Source organism: Salmo trutta, chromosome 10 (genome assembly GCF_901001165.1).
Source record: "Salmo trutta chromosome 10, fSalTru1.1, whole genome shotgun sequence".
NCBI lineage: Eukaryota > Metazoa > Chordata > Actinopteri > Salmoniformes > Salmonidae > Salmo > Salmo trutta.
In genome coordinates, this window is record NC_042966.1 from 23445080 (window position 1) to 23459970 (window position 14891).

At 47.1% G+C, this 14891-nt stretch overlaps 1 protein-coding gene across 1 annotated transcript; it reads right to left on the reverse strand.

Moving 5' to 3' along the window:
* Positions 1-3405: 3405 nt before the first annotated feature.
* On the reverse strand, positions 3406-14857 carry LOC115201410 (beta-1,3-N-acetylglucosaminyltransferase radical fringe). The gene is made up of 9 exons (XM_029765013.1): positions 14156-14857; positions 12492-13132; positions 6448-6496; positions 6129-6231; positions 5125-5278; positions 4866-4951; positions 4533-4698; positions 4311-4396; positions 3406-4042 (listed from the first exon to the last, which is right to left on the reverse strand). Exons 2-9 carry the CDS (start codon positions 13044-13046, stop codon positions 3976-3978), a joined length of 1266 nt encoding a protein of 421 aa, XP_029620873.1. The 5' UTR covers positions 13047-13132; positions 14156-14857; the 3' UTR covers positions 3406-3975.
* Positions 14858-14891: the final 34 nt, after the last annotated feature.

Here is a 14891-nt window from a genome sequence, read left to right on the forward strand (position 1 = left end):
CCTCTTCTCTGGCGACGTTGTTTTGCAGCAGACCTTGGAATTAATGGAATTGGCTCTGGAAATTCAAACAAAGGAACCAATTCAGGGAAGTTGAATTTCTGGTCGAAATGCTGGTGAGTGACCGCCGATCTAAAATCCAAAAGTTATTTCCAGGAAAACAGCCCTCCCTGTTAAGGCAAGGGCTGATTTCAAGGTTTTACTGCTAACCTACAAAGCATTACATGGGCTTGCTCCTACCTATCTTTCCGATTTGGTCCTGCCTACACGTATGCTACGGTCACAAGACGCGGGCCTCCTAATTGTTTCTAGAATTTCTAAGCAAACAGCTGGAGGTAGGGCTTTCTCCTATAGAGCTCCATTTTTATGGAATAGTCTGCCTACCCATGTGAGAGACGCAGACTCAGTCTCAACCTTTAAGTCTTTACTGAAGACATATCTCTTCAGTAGGTCCTATGATTAAGTGTAGTCTGGCCCAGGGGTGTGAAGGTGAACGGAAAGGCTGGAGCAACGAACCGCCCTTGCTGTCTCTGCCTGGCCGGTTTCCCCTCTTTCCACTGGGATTCTCTGCCTCTACCCCTATTACGGGGGCTGAGTCACTGGCTTACTGGTGTTCTTCCATGCCGTCCCTGGGAGGGGTGCGTCACTTGAGTGGGTTGAGTCACTGACGTGGTCTTCCTGTCTGGGTTGGCGCCCCCCCTTGGGCTGTGCCGTGGCGGAGATCTTTGTGGGCTATACTCGGCCTTGTCCCGGGATGGTATGTTGGTGGTTGGAGATATCCCTCCAGTGGTGTGGAGGCTGTGCTTTGGCAAAGTGGGTGGGGTTATATCCTACCTGTTTGGCCCTGTCCGGGGGTATCATCGGATGGGGCCACAGTGTCTTCTGATCCCTCCTGTCTCAGCCTCCAGTATTTATGCTGCAGTAGTTTATGTGTCGGGGGGCTAGGGTCAGTCTGTTACATCTGGAGTATTTCTCTTGTCTTGTCCGGTGTCCTGTGTGAATTTAAATATACTCTCTCTAATTCTCTCTTTCTCTCTTTCTTTCTTTCTTTCTCTCGGAGGACCTGAGCCCTAGGACCATGCCTCAGGACTACCTGGCTTGATGACTCCTTGCTGTCCCCAGTTCACCTGGCCGTGCTGCTGCTCCAGTGCCAACTGTTCTGCCCGCAGCTATGGAACCCTGACCTGTTCACCGGACGTGCTACCTGTCCCAGACCTGTTGTCCCAGACCTGCTGGAACCCTGACCTATTCACCGGACGTGCTACCTGTCCCAGACCTGCTGTTTTCAACTCTCTAGAGACAGCAGGAGCGGTAGAGATACTCTCAAAGATCGGCTATGAAAAAGCCAACTGACACTTACTCTTGTGTTACTGACTTGTTGCACCCTCGACAACTACTATGATTATTATTATTTGACAATGCTGGTCATTTATGAACATTTGAACATCTAGGCCATGTGCTGTTATAATCTCCACCCGGCACAGCCAGAAGAGGACTGGCCACCCCTCATAGCCTGGTTCCTCTCTAGGTTTCTTCCTAGGTTTTGGCCTTTCTAGGGAGTTTTTCCTAGCCACCGTGCTTCTACACCTGCATTGCTTGCTGTTTGGGGTTTTAGGCTGGGTTTCTGTACAGCACTTTGTGATATCAGCTGATGTAAGAAGGGCTATATAAATACATTTGATTTGATTTGATTTACGGCTGTATGTAATAACGCAAGAAACATTCTGAGCAAATATTGTAAGAAATAACACACAAAAAATACTGCAAAGGTGGCTAGAAGCTAGAAACAGCGTATTTCGGTGCCATTAACATTGTTCCACTGTCCTCCTGTACATCACTGTGTTGGTAATTGTGTCTTAATAATTATAATGATAAAAAACAATGAATCTGTAAAGCAAAGGGCTGAGAGGAGTGTTTGGTAATGCTGCAAAACATGCTTTATTCAACAGAAAACAAAATAATACATCAATGGTGAAACAGAGGACAGGAGAAGATGAGAGGAAAAATATCACATCCTGACTGGAGTCTGAGTCAGACTCCTCTCTCTCAGCCACTGACCTGCAGTGGGAAAGACAGATTCGGTATTTGGATTATAGTGTTTTCGTGCAAAAAGGAATGTGAGACATCAGTAAAACACACCTACTTCCAGCTCAAGCATTACAACAAGTCAACAACACTAATGTAACTTTTAATACACAGAAATATTAAACACGGGAATTGAGATGAGTGCAAAATGTGTAGTCTTTTTGACAGAGAAATAACATGTATTGGGGAAACGCAACAAAGGGTTCTAATGAATGATCTTCAAGATAATGTGCTCACCTTCAGAGGAGTCTGTTTTGGTTACTGCAGGGCTGTGTGTATATGTGTGGGGAACACTTGTTTTCATTCCTACTATCACACATACAATCCCTTTCATTCCTTCAATTCACTTTTCATTATGTGCTCTTAAGCGTTTCCAAAGTCTAGTTGATTGAAACATAAGGCACTGGTATCATCTTTGGCTATAAGATATTAAAAGCATTCTGATTGAGTGGTTAAACTATTAGGTTGCACACAAACCTGCACATATGTACACACACCAGTTTGAAACCTCTTCTGGTAAGACATTAACTTCAGGACGAGGGGCACAAGGGTAGTCTGAAGTGAAACCGACATGCAGCTAACAGTATAGCTTCGTCCACTGTCCCTCTCCCCATACCGGGCTTCAACTAGTGATCCTCTGCTCGCAAACACGCGTGACCACCCTCCTTGCCAACGTACCAATCGATTGAGCTATACAAAAGGATCCAATTGTCACGTCACCCCGCTCCTCCGCTCTCTCCACTGGCTTCCAGTTGAAGCTCGCATCCGCTACAAGTCCATGGTGCTTGCCTACGGAGCTGTGAGGGGAACGGCACCTCCATACCTTCAGGCTCTGATCAGGCCCTACACCCAAACAAGGGCACTGCGTTCATCCACCTCTGGCCTGCTCGCCTCCCTACCTCTGAGGAAGCACAGTTCCCGCTCAGCCCAGTCAAAACTGTTCGCTGCTCTGGCACCCCAATGGTGGAACAAGCTCCCTCACGATGCCAGGACAGCGGAGTCAATCACCACCTTCCGGAGACACCTGAAACCCCACCTCTTTAAGGAATACCTGGGATAGGATAAAGTAATCCTTCTAACCCCCCCCCCCCTTAAAAGATTTAGATGCACTATTGTAAAGTGGTTGTTCTACTGGATATTATAGGTGAATGCACCAATTTGTAAGTCGCTCTGGATAAGAGTGTCTGCTAAATGACTTAAATGTAAATGTAATAGCTCCATCTGCAACATTGCAAGCTAGCCTTGGAGTCAGCTTACGGTACGTTCTTAACTCCGTTACATTCGCACAAACGCCTCTCACTCATTACTTAAACGGTCTCTCTCTTCCTGTAACACTGATATCAGATAATCATCTCTGATGACTTCTGGTCATGAGCTGTTGTATAAAAAACATCAGTCCGGTAAATGTTTAGACCTAAAAGCAAATAAATTAACATTTCACCCTGTTCAGCATCTTACGGTACCTTTTCAACAGTAATTTAAGTACCTTAACACTCCTTCAAAAAACCCTGGACCACAATACTAAAAGATTAGAGTTTGGGATTTAAAGCAACGAGTGGTGATACACATCGCCACAGCAACAGCCAGCGACGACAACTTACTGCGATGAGTGGAGGGTACAGTACTGATAAGAGTAGTGGGGCATTTCTTCATCATCCCACCACGACCAAAGTGATCCTCACTCCATTTACCTCATCTTGTCTCCTCTCAAAGACACACAGACTTTTAACCATTTCATCTGAGTGAAGTGGTTCTGTAGGGTTAGCCAGGGTGCCAGTCTGGTTTTGCTTTGGCCAAATTGTCATTTTGCCATGGCAATGATATAGCTAGCATACACAGGGACACCAGTCAACCAGGCTGGTAGGAAGTATTGTAGATATACTTTAGTGGCCATCAATGGTGCCCCTCACTAGGACACCAGTCAGTCTCTGGGTAGAGGAGGCAGTGGACAGTCTTAAACCTAGAGAGAGAGAGACGGAGAGATAGAGGGAGGGGAGGAAGAGAGAGGGGGCAGATGGATGAAGAGAGAGGGAGAGATGAGCAATGCCGGGGGTGAGGGAGATGGTAAGACAAAAAAAAAGAGTTGGTGGAGAGAGAGGGGATAACCATTTACATGTAATTCACAATTCAGCTAGAGCAAACTTTGCACTGAGGCAGAGGTTTAGTAAACCAGTGTCATGTAATTGCCTTGTGCATCACTGAATGCTGGGTGGATGTTGTCTGATTACCGTGAGGGGTCCTCCACCAGAGAGAAAGCTCCTCCAATGCTGACCACATTCCTCCTGTTCTCAAAACCCCCATAGCTCAGAGTGACCTAGACACACACACACAAACAATTGGTAGCTATTTTATACATCACAGACAAAAGACAAAGATAGGGTGTCTCTCTTTCACCCACACACTTGTGTGTAGACAATCTCTCTCTCTCACAGACAGACCCCCCCCCCCACCTGTTCCAGCACGGTGTCTGTGGGCAGCCTCTGCAGGTTCTCCAGGTGGGAGTGGAAGAGGTGGGTGTGTGTCAGCGGCACTTCCAGCAGCGCCTCGATGATGTAACCGATAGTGCAGTCGTCAGGGAGACGGATCTTCTCCGCCGTGCTGATGAAGTTCCCCAGACTGGGGGAGGAGGAGGACAGGAAAGGATGAAAAGGAAAAGAAAGGAGGGGGGGGTAAGAGGTGAGGCTGTGAGTGAACTGCTCAAAACAGTTTGGCTTAATAGCTTAACAGCTACAATAATATGTGCATCTGAAGAACATTGAGAGTGTCGAACTGTTCAAACTCACCTAGCCCATGGACTCATCTTGAGGGCCAGACCACGACTGATACAGAACCCTGCACCTCCTGTAGCAAACCAGAACTTTACTGACACCTGGGAGAAGAAAACAAGGGTCAGAGGTCAGGAGTAAGACCGGCAGAGAGGGAGAGAGATAAAGAGAGAGACAGGAAGGGAGGCATAGACAGAATGACTGAGATGGAAGGGATGGAGCGAGAGAGAAGGATGGTCTGGAGAAAGAGACAGACAAACAGACAGGGTGTACTCACAGATCCGTCACTCTTGACCCTCTCTGCAGCCTCTATGGGGTGGTCGAGGCTGGGCCGGCCCAGGTAAACATCCTGGGTGTGTTGGAAGGAGGACAGCAGCTTCAGCAGACTGGGTACAATCACATAGTTATCATCATCCATATGGCAGAACCACCTGGGAGGAGGAGGGAGAGAACAGAAAGGGAGGGAGGGGGGAGGACAGAGAGAGATGCAAGTTATTACATTAATACAGTTATTAAAAATACATTTTATAAAGTGTTACTGACATGTTAAGGTGTTGTTATCATCACAACAATGATGGTGTTCATTGGAATGTATAGCAGCTCATAAAGTATCATATATAGTACATGGGACTGGAACAAATGTGTCCCTATTTTCACTGTTTTTATTTAACCTTTAACTAGGCAAGTCAGTTAAGAACAAATTCTAATTTTACAATGACGGCCTACCCCCGCCAAACCCTCCCCTAACTCAGACAACGCTGGGCCAATTGTGCACCACCCCATGGGACTCCCGATCACGTCCGCTTGTGATCCAGCCCGGGATCGAACCAGGGTCTGTAGTGACGCCTCTAGCACTGAGATGCAGTGCCGACAGTGTGTTCCTACAATCTGTGCTTGCAAGAGCTACTGTACCTGAAGACATACAGTCCTATCCATCTGTTGACCTCCTTAACTAAACACACAGAATCTAAGACATACGCGTGAGATGTATTCTCAAAATAGGCCTTTCCTCTTCTCACCAGTAAAGAAAGATAAATATTTCTTTACATAAGACAGGCAGTCTCCTGAAACTGAGAGGCTCAGTACTCTTGACAAAGGCAGCATCTTAACCACCAAGCCAGTGGGACTACTTGGTCTCTCTGATCAGGGCAGGAGAACAAACTAACTTCTGAATTGGCTTCTTATTGGCCAAATAATAAATAACTTAATCTATAGTTATGTTCTTAGCATGCAATGTGATGGTGAATAGCAGGAAGTAAGGTAAAGTATGTAAAGACTCACTTCCTCTGCGACTCGATGAACTTGTCGTATTCCACAGACATCTTACAGCACAGGGCCTGCCGCGTGTGTGCTGCTGAACAGTTGGTGTTGACGACATTAGCCCCTGAGAGAAAAGATGAGGGATGTGGAGTCTACTTACCGTACTACTGACACAGTAGTGCTCGGATATGAAATACACATACGCCTGATAACATATTATAAGTCTTTCTAAGAACTCCAATCACATTTGACAAACGGTTACATTTAAGAAGGTACAGTGACACAATAATTGCTCTCCTATTTGTACCTCCATTATCCACCTATTAGAGTGTAGACTGACCTGCTCTCCTCCTCAGCTCCTGGTCCTCCCCATCAGTGAATATAAAGGTCTTGAAGAGACAGAGAGACAGAGAGAGAGAGAGAGACAGAGAGAGAGAGAGAGATGTTGTTAACACTAAGTTTGTTTCCACGTATACACCCCCCCTCCCCCCACAAGACAGAGAGAACGAGAGAGAGCAAAAGAGAGAGGAGAGGGAAGAGAGATCAAAAATGTGGCTTGCCCAACGAGGCCTCCGTGTCCTAGACCTATACTGCTGATTCATGGAGCGAAGCAGTTGGGTAAAACAATAACCAGACTATGCTAACTCAAACAACACTGGGCCCATTCTCCCTGGCACTCAGTCCCCCTCCTCCCCTTTACCCTGCTCGCCTCAACCATGGCATGCTCCCTCTTTCCTTTCCTCCTCTCTCTCCTAATTGTCTGTTATCCCTCCCTTCCTCCTGTCATTTATTCTTTCCCTCCCTCCCTGCTGCCCGCCTGCCTCGTGCCCAGTGGCATGCCTTCTCTTTCTATCCCTCTGTCCCCTTTTCATCTTTCTTCCCTCCCTCCCTCCCTCCCTCCCTCATCCCCCCTTCTTTTATCCTCCAGTCGTCTCCTCCCTGCCTCGTGCCCGGTGGCATGCCCTCTCTTTCCTGTGTGCCCTGGGAGATGCTGGGCATCCGTGCCAGGACTGGTGGAAAACTACACAGGACACCACAGGCATGTGACACACACACACACACACACACACACAAACAATTCACCACCAGGACGAGCCAGACCATGCCAGGCAAACAAAGAACTTCCCTGATCAAAGAGGGGAGGACCCAGTCACCCTGGCAACTCAGCAGATCCCTGGCCAGCCAGCAGGGCATAAATGGCCTGGACAGCAGTGTGGTTGCCAGGGCCCGGAGGCAGTGTGGTTGCCAGGGCCCGGAGGCAGTGTGGTTGCCAGGGACCGGAGGCAGTGTGGTTGCCGGGGCCCGGAGGCAGTGTGGTTGCCGGGGCCCGGAGGCAGTGTGGTTGCCAGGGCCCGGAGGCAGTGTGGTTGCCAGGGCCCGGAGGCTGAAGTTTTAAACAGATTTCTACCATGTTACGTCAACCTGCCAGCCTGGGGCTATTCTGGCTCACTGTAGATGGTGTAAATTCTCTGACAGGCTGTTAAAACAACACAAATGCGCAAACTGTCACACACGAGAAAAATGATATCTTGTTAAAACATTTCAAGATACCCTGGTTCTACTCTAGTTCATTCAAAGTTGCTACACCATGCAGGAGAAAGCCTCCAATCCCTTCAATCTACAGCACCTTTCTTCCCTCCCTCCCTCCCTCCCTCCCTCCCTCCCTCCCTCCCTCCCGTAAGTCATTTTCCAACAGCTCTATTATGAACACTGTAGAAGGATTCCTAGAATAGTTTCCACATTTGAAATACTCAGAGACTAAAGCTGTGACTCAGTGTGGTTCCATGTCTTCTTTTCTTTCCAGAGAAATCTCTCCACATATATGGAGAGGTTAGCCTTGTGTTCACTCAGCAAGACTGGAGTTAAAGAGAAATGGCTGCTGTGTGTTCTCACGGACTCCCCTCATAGGGTTTTAAACAGGCCCATCCTTTAAACTCCACTCCAGGTATACGCTGCCCGTAGTCACAGATCTAGGATCAGCCCACGATTATTCCGAACCTTAACCATTAGTGAGGAAAACACAAAACTGACCTTGGATCAGTGTCTTGGAAGTAGGAGCAACTTCATACTACTCCATAAACCTCACACGAGCCAGACTGACTGTTGAAAGCCCATTCTATTTGACCCCAGACACCAATCAGAGGCCTGTCTGTCTGTAGATCCCACTACTCTTTAAACCCTCTTGATTTCCAAACAGTAAAACAACTGATGAGCCTGACACATCCATATGATCTATAAATGAGTGGAACTACCCAGCTGCTACTCTTAACTGATGCTCATAACATTTTCCTTAGAGTGGCTCAACCTAGGCCGTCATTTTAAATAAGAATCTGTTCTTAACTGACTTGCCGAGTTAAATAAATAAAAAATGTTTTGTTAAATTGTTGACCTAAAAGACTGAGAACTAGGCCAATGCCCTATACCTGTCTGAGCCAATGGTCAGAACAGTAACGGTGGTCACACTTGGTCTTTTAGTGAATAGTGCAGGTGGCCATTAGAAAGTAGACACACAGTGGGACGCTGACACAATGCGGTCTTTGAACACTCCTCTCCTGGTCTGTGTCCCAAATTGCACCCCATTTCCTATACAGTGCAGTACTTTGACCAGGGCCTATAGTGCATTATAAAAGAGAATAGGGTGCCATTTGGGATGCACCCCTGGAGCTGCCTGGGAGATAGGGTATTTTTATGTCAACACAAATGGAGCTGTGACGTTAGTTACTAAGCAAATTGGGCCAGTGTGTTTGGTCCTGTTAATGTGCAGCTGAACACTGGAACTCTTTGTCTTGGAGGGCCTCACTGCTGATCTGTTTTATAGGCCCAGAACAGACCCAGGATATGAACCACAGTCACCCTATTCCCTATATCCCTCATAATCAACTGGTGAACAGCAGTCTGGACTCAGAATGGGGTCGAGCTTCGACCCCTGGTATCATTTAAACGCACGTAAGACATGGGAAAATGTGTAGAACTGCAGAGAATTAGCTTTAAAACAGAAAAAACAATTATCTGCCCCATGCAAAATGTGTAGAATTGAAAGAAACATGTTCTCTCCGCCAGCAAGAGTTGTGTGAACAGTTTGGGGTTGTGAGGTGGGGGTTTGTTACTACACCGATAAATGACTATATCCATTCAGACCTTTGCCACCTAGGAAATGTGTGACCGGACCTTCTAAAATAGTACTTGTGAAATAAGCATAAGTGTGAAAGTATGTTAATACGTGATGTATGTTGGCTATGGAAAAAGAGTATGAAGTAGCCTACCCCTTCACTCACACAGCCTACCCCTTCACTCACACAGCCTACCCCTTCACTCACACAGCCTACCCCTTCACTCACACAGCCTACCCCTTCACTCACACAGCCTACCCCTTCACTCACACAGCCTACCCCTTCACTCACACAGCCTACCCCTTCACTCACACAGTCTACCCCTTCACTCACACAGCCTACCCCTTCACTCACACAGCCTACCCCTTCACTCACACAGCCTACCCCTTCACTCACACAGCCTACCCCTTCACTCACACAGCCTACCCCTTCACTCACACAGCCTACCCCTTCACTCACACAGCCTACCCCTTCAATTCAACGCTACACACTATTTAACACATGGGTATCTTTCTATAATATACTAGGTTATGGTTCTACCCTATGACACAGTTCTCCCTAGCTGTGCTCTTTTGCCTGTTGATCTAGAATATATTCTACAGCCTCCAGTTGATTACTGGAGTCGGGTGTGTTAGCTGAGGCTGGGGCAAAATCAGGCCCCCAAGGACTGGAGTTGCCCATCCCTGTTCTACAGCCTCCCATAGATCGCTGGGTGGGGAATGTTGATCTATATTCTACAGCCTCCCATAGATCCTTGGGTGGGGAATGTTGATCTATATTCTACAGCCTCCCATAGATCGCTGGGTGGGGAATGTTGATCTATATTCTACAGCCTCCCATAGATCCTTGGGTGGGGAATGTTGATCTATATTCTACAGCCTCCCATAGATCGCTGGGTGGGGAATGTTGATCTATATTCTACAGCCTCCCATAGATCCTTGGGTGGGGAATGTTGATCTATATTCTACAGCCTCCCATAGATCCCTGGGTGGGGAATGTTGATCTATATTCTACAGCCTCCCATACATCCCTGGGTGGGGAATGTTGATCTATATTCTACAGCCTCCCATAGATCCCTGGGTGGGGAATGTTGATCTATATTCTACAGCCTCCCATAGATCCCTGGGTGGGGAATGTTGATCTATATTCTACAGCCTCCCATACAGGCCCCTGTGTTTGGAGAAGGATAACACCAGAGAATTCTCCCCACTTTCCCCTCCCTCCCTCTGACTTATCCCCTAAACACATCTCTCATTCCTCCTGTGGTGGTAGACCCTGGGCCCCCAGAGGGAGGAAGTTCCTGAGCAACCAGAGACTACAGGAGAGCAGGAGACGTGTGCAGGAGGAACACACTGCTGTTTTTGCTCTCTCTCTGGGATCTCTGTCCCCCACCCCCTTTCTTCCCAGTTCAGCCAGCCTTGCTCCCACAGATTCCCCGTGCCCTCCAGCCTTCTAAATGGGGGGTGGTGGGGGTGGGCAGAAATTCCTGCACAGAGAGAGAGCAAACACAGCAGTGTGTTCCTCCTGCGCACGTCTCCTGCTCTCCTCTAGTCTCTGGTTGCCCAGGAACTTCTTCCCTCTGGTGGCCCAGGGCCTACCACCACATACACGCCTGCGCGTGAACGCTTCCCCACGCTGCACTGCACATGCTGACACACACAGGGCATGCCTTTCCACCCTTCCTGCACACACACACCGTCATGTGCTTAACCTTTCCATGTCCCCTGGCCACCATGGGTACATACCCACCCACACACACTACGGCCAGCAAGACACTGTTCTGTAGAACATCTGTTCTCCCCTTCTGTACTATCACTACTACTCTCTACTCCAGCGTCTGTGTCTCATTATGGTCCTGTATATACAGATCACTGAATCCCAACCCGAGATACAGGTAACTCAAACTTAAGCATAAATCATGTATTGATGGGACAATACGTTAGGATTGGGCCATAGTGGCTGAAGTTATGAGGGGTAGAGAAGACATGGACTTCTCATCTCAGAGAATCTGTTTTAGTTTTACTTTATGGCTCCACTGAACATCAACCATTGCTTTAGTGGAGGATTTTAACTGTGCAGATTAGGGAACGCCCAATATCACACCAAACAACCACAAGACCAACAGAGATTGGCAGAAGAGCCAATAAGATGGCTTGGCGTCAATTCATCAAGATGAGTTACGCATGTGGTTTGTTAGAATCGTTATAGAACCCGATCCAAGCAGTCAATTGATTCCAAATGGCCTTTATGCTCTTGACGCACATCTGGTCATTCTGAACCACAGGAGCTGATACTCTTGCCAAGGGGGGAGAAGTTGTTTATTTAATGGTTGAGATGTTTTTCTGAGATGAGTTCCAAGTGCTTGAGCTCTGTGCTGACAGGGAGTGGACTGGGTATCTGCAATGTCCCAGATGTCTCTACTTTTGTAATAGCAGTGGGAAACCCAGATGTGGGCCAGCATGGGGGCATGAATCTGCAGTGTTGGCAACAACAACAAAAAGTTGTTGTATTGGATAGGTGCAGTGAAATGTGTTGTTTTAAAGGGTCAGCCATAGTAGTATAACATCCCTTGAGCAAATTAGGTTTAAAGGCCTTGCTCAAGGGCACGTTGACAGATATTTTTACCTTGTCGGCTGGGGTATTCAAACCAGCGACCTCTTGGTTGCTGGCCCAACGCTCTAACTGCTAAGCTACCTGCTGCCCTATGGCTAAAACCATCCTTATGAGCACATGAAGACATTGGAAAGACGTTGAAAATAAATATTTTCAAAATCTTGTGTTCACTGGGATAGAATCTTAGACCAGAATTTGCCATAGCAGCACATTTCCTCCACTTCCATGTTCTATATGATAATCAAACCCTTGTTGAAGGAGTACAGTCAAGTCTCAGAGAAATGGACCTGCAGTGTAGTTGCAGTGACATACAGCCCATGGCGCTAGAAACGATGTTCACTCTTTACTGTTACTACAGCTGCTTGGAGAACAGAGAGAGGGGAAGGAGTCCTTGTGTACTCTAGAAACATGCCCTGTCTGGAGGTCTTGCTAACAGTACAAGACAAATGAGATGATCTACCATGTAGACAAAACATAACCGGGGTATTTGTTATTGACATAACAAATACCCTTATCCAGGGTCATAGGCTGCACCTGAACCACTGCCAAGTTCGGTCTTGAGTGTGTGTGTGTGTGTGTGTGTGTGTGTGTGTGTGTGTGTGTGTGTGTGTGTGTGTGTGTGTGTGTGTGTGTGTGTGTGTGTGTGTGTGTTCCTCCCTACCTGTTCTTTGGCTTTGGACACCCAGGTCTGGAACAGCAAATCCAGTCTGGACTTGTGGTACTTCCTGGTGGTCTTCACCGCTATGAAAATGTCTTTCAGCTCTAGAGGGGTCCTGGACCGAGACCCACCAGCCCCCACCACAACTCCAGCTCTGTGGAGGAAGTTCTCCTTCGGCCCTGTCTGAGAGTCTGTATGCTTCCCATTGCCCTGGGTGTCACCTCGACCAGCTGTATACACCCAGTCCCCATCCCCAGTCCTCTTGGTCTCTCTGGGTGTGCCCTGCCCTATAGATCCACCAACAATCCCATTACGTCCCACTGTCACTGTCACTTTCCCCACATCTGCCTGGAGAGGGACCACCAGACCTCCAGGGTGCTGGGGGGTTTTGCTGGCACCTGTGCCTGCCCGGGCAGGCTTGGTGTGGGCCCGGGGCTGAGGCAGGTCCCCCTGATGCTGTGAGGGCTGGAGGGCAGGGATGAGGAGCAGCAGGAGGGCACAGAGGGCCAGGGAGAACAGAAAGCAGAGCTTGCTGACACCCATCGAGGAGACATGCATCCTGATTGGCCGCTGGAGGGGCCTGTCAGCCGCCAGCTTTGTTTCCCGCTCCACCGCGTCCCATCTTTATGACATCACACAGGAACCTGAAGAGACATCAACACACATGACTTCATCATCACCACCCCCACCACCCTCATAATAAGATGACAGTGACACTTGAAAACATAATCTGAGTGTATGGATACTGGCTCCTGCATGGGTTTACTCTACCCTGGGTGCCAGACAGACTAGTCTGTTTCTGCATAAAAGGGATATGATTTCCCTGTACAACTCTATATACATTCTGATTGAGTCCCTCTTAAATGGCAGACACTATTTCTTCGCAGTCTGACCACTAACTTTTGCTGAATTGCAAAGACAGGCCTGTAAAGTCAGGCCTGGAAGTTCTCCTCTTGGCACATTGTCACTCATGCCCTTCCATTTGCCAGTCAGTTCATACAGGTCACATTTAATTGACAGACTTACCTTCAGTGTGTGAGCAATTTCCTGTTTGCTGCTATTTTCAGAGGCAATGATACCTCAACCAGTAACAGATGTCAGTTGTAGGAAGCAGAGGGATGTAATCAAACCCTTTTTTCTTTACTAAAATTAGCCCCCTTAGTAAAATATGAGCTCTCAGCACAGATATGTGGATATAGCATGAAGGATAGTATGGGTTATGAAGGAGTTATACATCATTTATAGGGGGGAAAAAAAAATAACCCAAACGCATAAAATTAAATATTTTGGTGCCTGGTTTGGGATTATGCAAATCTGCAAATCTGGTAGATACAAATCTGCCAGATTGGGTCACTGCCAATAGAAACAGGTCTGACTGTGGGCTCGGTCATTTAACTGTAGCGTTCACAACAAATGTATGAAAACAACAACGCGATTAACCAACATTATTGGGTCTTATAAAGGTAACTTTAAAGTTTAAGGGGATGTTTAGGAGTTGTTTCGTGTGCATGTCGTGCACATACGGATCTATAGGCTGTCCTACGGTAAACAAAAGAAAGGCAAGAGTGTCCAGTCAATTATTTTCAATTACATTCTATGAAACCCCCTGCTTATTTCGAGTTACTTAAAACACTTATTCTGTGATGTCGAAAATGCCTTATACTTACATGGAAACTAAATAAATCACGTTTTTAATCCGATGTGCCTCCTCCCAACTGCAGCAACAAAACACCAGGGGAACTGGTCACCAAAAATGAATTAAGTGAACAGAATCTGATCAAAGGAAATGAAAATACAACACAGGGTTTCCAGACGCTTTTATACTCTTCAACGATCTTCTCTTTTTTGTCTCCTCGTCTTGACTATGATTTGATTGGGCTCAGATTTTAACCATCAGCAAGCAGCCCGCTTTCTCTATTCGACCGCGATTAAGTAGCCTAGCTGTGCACTCAACCAGTCAAGTGCAAGCGAGTCAAACAATGTAATTTGTTTCTATTGCGATTATAAACGACCTATGTTTCTCGGATTCCTCTCAAATCACCTACTGTGTGATTCTCTCTCCAAAAGCAAATCCTCTGAAATTGAGCGCCCTCTGGCTGATGCTGACCTGGCCTTGCAAGTTAAATGTCCCTGTAGTGTAGTAGGCTACAGCTGTTGGGGTCGCCACTGTGTTGCTATTTTCGCTCTGGATGTCGTAGCCTATTTTGTGCTGACAATGAAAAAGCGGCAAAATCCCTCCAGTATGCTTAGCCAACTGGTGTGATTAAGTTAAAAACATGTATTCATCTCAATGGTGACCTCAAATAAATTGTTCGAATTTACAATTTGAGTAATTCATTTTTAATATCTGAACTAGTTGCATCTTAATACAAATTACCATCAGTTTGCAACTGTTTTTTGTTG